The 5,504-nt window shown below is 37.0% G+C and overlaps 1 protein-coding gene across 1 annotated transcript in view; it reads left to right on the forward strand.

Moving 5' to 3' along the window:
• Window positions 1–1,821: 1,821 nt before the first annotated feature.
• Window positions 1,822–5,504, forward strand: part of LOC107742383 (poly [ADP-ribose] polymerase 15-like) — a 9,779-nt gene continuing 6,096 nt past the window's right edge. Inside the window, exon 1 of the mRNA XM_016555332.1 lies at window positions 1,822–1,839. Coding sequence (XP_016410818.1) covers window positions 1,822–1,839 — 18 coding nt within the window. The remainder of the gene's footprint in view (window positions 1,840–5,504) is intronic.

A 5,504-nucleotide genomic window follows, 5' to 3' on the forward strand; every position in this document is an offset into this window, starting at 1 on the left:
CACGCTTGAGGTATTCGTCCAATCACAACGCACTGGATAGCTGGTCAATCAGAGCACACCTCGCTTTTCAGACCGATTAGTTTTGTAAAAATCGACGCGTTTCAGAAAGGCGGGGCATAGAGGAGAAACAATAATGTACAGTATGTGGAAAATAATGTTTTTTTAACCTTAAACCGCATAAACACATTTCATTACACCAAATACACAAAATAATGTTCTTTTTAGCAGCATCATATGACCCCTTTAATGAAATTGTACAAGTTCAGTGTCGTTTTATTTTCGGCTAATTATTTTTTCGTGAATTTGAATATGTGCAAAGGATTGTGGGTGATTGAAGGAAGGGAAGGATACACCTCATGATTTAATATGCCACAACCTCACTCAGTTTTCCATTACAATTTTTTCAGTTGCTTTTGCAGGTGAATCTTGAGTTTCACTAATGAAGGGGAATGTAAAGTGAGGGGTACATCACAATAATGTTCAATTGGCAAGCATAAATAGACAGAGCACACCACAATGATACTATTTCCTACAATTTAATAACAAGGAAACAAACAGAAGAAGAGGAGTAAGGATGCATGGTGGAAGGGTAGGGAGGCAATACACTGGAAGAGGTAGAAAAGGCCAAGGATGTAAGCATATTTCCCATGAAATAAGGGCCACTATTGTGGACCATGTTCTCAGTGACCTTATGGCTAAGGCTGGTCATAAGGTATGTCGAATGTTTGGAGACATTTTTTTAAATAATATGTCTACTCAACACAGTTATTACCAAAATGAACACAGAGACCTAAATACTTGGTATACACAATGACGGTAACAATCAGTGGATAGTGTTTGTGTACGAATGAGTAGAAAACGAACTCTAGATGTCACATCAACGGGATCATAGCTTTGATTAAAGAATCCTTGTAAACATAAACAATTCCAAGTAAAATATACTTATAAGTTCAAACTTTAATTTGTACACGATTAAATTGAGTATTAATATATAATTTACTCTCTTTTTTAAATTATTGCCTGAACTAAATTAATGTAGAAATTACATTTGCTTTTCCGTAGTATTTACTTCACCACAAAATCATTTTTTTATCAGTGTACAATACAGATTGTCAAAGCAGCTTTACAGTATTAGTATATATATATTTGCAGATTCATTCCAATAATCAACCCTGGTGGCACCAAATGCCATTCAAAGTCACAGATCGGATGGAATTTTTGAACGAGAATTTACTTAAATTTAACAACACAAACTGATTTTTACGGTTTCATTTTTGTAAGGCCTGTTTTGTTTTTCAGTATGTGTATGTTTTGCCATGCTACAGATACAAAGTTCCCAGGCGATTCATGGACTGTGGTGATGCCCTTTCTTTTCAGCTAGTGCATCCTAGAGGTCATGATTTTAAATTTGTATTCTTTAAAAAGAAAACTAAATAAATAGATAAACTTAATACATTTAACAGTAATTGTTATGAACTGCACAGAGACACGAAGACTGAGGATACAAATGCAGTTTATTGATATCACAACCCAAAGTCACAGTCCATGAAATAAGCAGTAGGTCAGAGCACAGGTAATCAGGCCAAACAAACACACAGATCCAGAGGACAAAACAGGAACAAGAAAACCAGGACACAGGCAGATATCAAAGACCAGGAAAAACAGGACAACAAAGAGACACCCAGTAATGCAGTCAATACTTTGCTAAGTTACAAACAACAGAACTGGTATAAATAGGCAAAAAGATAATGAGGTGATGAGAAACAGCTGCACATGATTACACTGATGACAGGCAAAGAACTATGGGAAACTGAGTCCATGATGGCGGTAGAGCAAGCGGTAAGAGTACCCTCTGCTGGTGTACAAGGGCACTCGCAGCTGGTGTATGTAACAACTAATACTGTAAATGAAAAGACAGAACTATACTGTAAACTACAGTAATAAGACTATAAACATTTTAATTTACTGGCATCCAGCTGCCAGTAAGTTACTGTAAAATTTACAGCAATCGTGTTAAAGTGTAACTAGAAAATTTTCCCCAGCCTCCACTGAAATGTCACTGTGTTGAAAACAGGCCACACTCTTGGTTTCATTATAAACTGACGCAGAAACAAAATGGAAAGGGCAGGTGGGTGTGAAGAACTACAGCATAAACACTGACATGTCATTTCCTTGTTGAACAGAAGGATCGCAATGGATTAATATCCTTATCCCATCACTGTAGAGCAGGGGTGTCAAACTCAATTCCTGGAGGGCCGGAGCCCTGCAGAGCTTAGATTCAACCCTAATTAAACACACCTGATCCAACTAATCAAGTCATTCAAGCTTATTTGAAAACTACATGGTATGTGTGTTGGAGCAGGGTTGGAACAAAACTCTGCAGGACTCTGGCCCTCCAGAAACTGAGTTTGACACCCCTGCTGTAGAGGGAGACTGGGGGCCTAAACATGCTAAAAGTGTGAAAAATAAACTTCAGATTCACTTTCAGAGTAAGTGAGAGTGAGAGTAAGATTAAGTGCTAAACACCAAAACAAGTGTAAGATGTTTACAAAACAAGTATTTTTATTTCCCTTTCGTGGAACTTCGAACTGCGTCCTCTAGGGGTCGCTATGGGGAACGCCTCGTCGTGACCCGTGTCTGAAGCCTACATTGAAAAAACACCAACTTGTTTGGCCGGCGACAGCCATGACGTCACTACCGCCGCGACTAGTACAAAATAGGCGCCGGTAGCGCACATCATTCTCTTCTTCGTCTTCACTGACCGGTCTGTTTGAAGCGTGCATTCCAAAAAGCAAAGTAAGAGCTTTTCTTTCCTACTATGGCGAGCACTAGCGAAGCGTTTAGAAAGTGTGTACATCCATAGCGACCCCTAGAGGACGCAGTGTCTCGTTCCCCTCAGGGAACCATGGTTACACAAGTAACCTGAGACGTTTTATTTTTGCTATCTTGCATGTAATGTAATCAAGCTGTCAAGACACTTAATGCAATTTCAGGTTATATGACGTGGGAAGAATTCATGCAAACTCATAATCACATGATCCGTGATACTCTTGACATAGTTGCTACTCTACTACTTTACTTCTTTGTTTTAAGTGATGTAGTTGAATCTGTTTTCTGTATACGAGACTGCATGCTCTCAAAGGCAGAACACATTATTGCCAGTGACAATCAGCAAGTTAAAAGTGTACAAACAGCGATGTAGAGGAACAAACAAACAACACTGGAAATAGAGTGAGTAGAATTATTACAAAATGCAGAATTAGAACCACAATGCTTTTACAACCAACCCTTGGACCAGTGGATCTATAAATCAACTTATCTATAAATTAATTTATTTGTTTTAATCTATTTAGGGATGCAGTCAGGATTAGAAATGTTTAAAATTAATTAATATTTTTTTTTAGAATGTAATAGAACACTGGAACATATTCCGATTTAGTTGCTAATTTTAATTTCACTGTAAACTTTAATTTCACTGTTTCCAGTGTAAACTCACTATAAAAAATTACACTTACTATTGTCTCAAGACTGTCTTAGCAAAGCAAATGTTTGTTGTTCAGAAAATGCAGCATGTACCAGATTAATGTGTTTCGTGGTTTTGAGGCTATGTGGTATATGTGTTACCTGTCAAAATGTATTTCAAACTTGTTTTTGTAATTTTATCAGATTTTTAAAAATATATAGTTTGTATTGTTGCGAGTTAAAATGTTTTATTATGTCTGGTACGCCACAAGGGTACGAACAATGGTTTATTATAAAAATATGAATTCTGTTACATAGTAGAGATGTAGGTGTATTTTAGAGTTTCTTTAGAAAGAACGTTGTCATTTCTCTATATTGTTCAAAAAAACACTGTGGTAAAAAACAGATAAACTCCACTTATTAAATGTGCTCTTCATTTACATAATTGTAAATTCTTTATTTTTATGTGGTTTCAGACAAAGCAGACGTGTGGATATCAAAAACCACGTAAGTAAATCATCTGGACTTTGGTTTGTGGCAGCTTACTTTTATAGGTTAGATTATCCTATTGTTATTGCTGATGTAACTTATTAACATTTGTTTTCAATGGTAAAGATATTACTTAGTTACAAATTGATACACAATGTTGAATTATTGTGTTGTTTAACTGTAGTTTTATTTAAATAAATAAGAAAAAAACACAAAGTGTTTTTAAAAAATCTACTTCCTTCCACCACGGATTCAAATCTCAAGTTGACAGTTTAACAGCTGAGCCCAAGCCTCTAGTAACGAAGAACTAGTAACGAAGGAAGATTGAATTGCTTCAGTGAAAGCTTATTGTATTACTGTATTAAAAGCTCACTGTATAATGTGGAGTAGAATATTATGAGAGAGAGATGGACTGAGCCAGTGTGATTACCTGCATCTGATGCAGCATTCATTTTTCAGCTGAATCTCATATTCAGAATAAAACATTAGCTTCAATGTCCGCTGAGGAAAGTGATATCTTTGTCGTACTATCCTTTAAAGTGTTAAGGCTGTCATGAGTGCTGAACATCTGTTAATGCCCTGGAGCTTACATCTCTGAAAATGTTAAAGCAAATTTTTAGTAGACATTATCTTTATAAACAAACCACATATTTGATGTCTAAACAACTACATTCTCATCTATAAAAAAAAGAAAAATAAATAAAAATCTTAAAACTACATTATGTGGCACAAAAACATTTATTTATAAAATTATAGTGGATTTGGGCGTCTGCCATGACACTTCGCTGTGAGAAATACTGCAAGTGATACAAACAGTGAAATGGTTCCCGTGGTGATATTGGGTGAATACCTCATGGTTGGAAAGACCTCTCAGCCAATCAGATTTGAGAACCAACCGTAATGAGCATATAACACTTGTAGCCGTTTGATAGTCTTAAAGGGGTCATCGGATGCAAAATTCACTTTACAAGTTGTTTGAACATAAATGTCTGTTGGAAGTGTGTGTACACATCCATCCTATAATGATAAAAATCCACCCAGTGTTTTTTTAAATCCCTATTTTAAAATCCCCTTTCTCAAATCAGGCTGTTCTGAGATTCCTGTCAGAATGACGTAGTTCTGAACAGGCCCCTCCGACGATAGTTGATTGACAAGTCCGTCTTACCTTAAGACCCGCCCTGAGTGAGCTGAGAGCCGTCCGCCATTGTGTCGATTCCGGTGCAGGGGAAGACAAGAACGTCTCCGATTAAGCAACTGAGGTGTTTTGTTGTTGGATGTAATAATGAATATAGCAGTCGTCAGTCCCGACATCTGAGCCGCTGAAGACACAGAGGATTAACGTTACTTTCGTTTTAAAGGGAATGCGCCGATCCCGATCTGCCTAAATGCGTTTAAGTTCGCGCAAATCATTCGTGATCCAGCTTCATCTACAGAAGAAGTGAGTATAAGGGTTTTTTATGAATCTTTGCAAATCGTCTTTCCTAATATGTGCTAGTTATCAAGTTTGCTCGTTGCCCCATGGAAGAGAGGGGCGGGGTCAGCAGAGCTCATTA

This window comes from Sinocyclocheilus rhinocerous, unplaced genomic scaffold (genome assembly GCF_001515625.1).
Source record: "Sinocyclocheilus rhinocerous isolate Xijiao unplaced genomic scaffold, SAMN03320098_v1.1 scaffold1127, whole genome shotgun sequence".
Classification (NCBI taxonomy): domain Eukaryota; kingdom Metazoa; phylum Chordata; class Actinopteri; order Cypriniformes; family Cyprinidae; genus Sinocyclocheilus; species Sinocyclocheilus rhinocerous.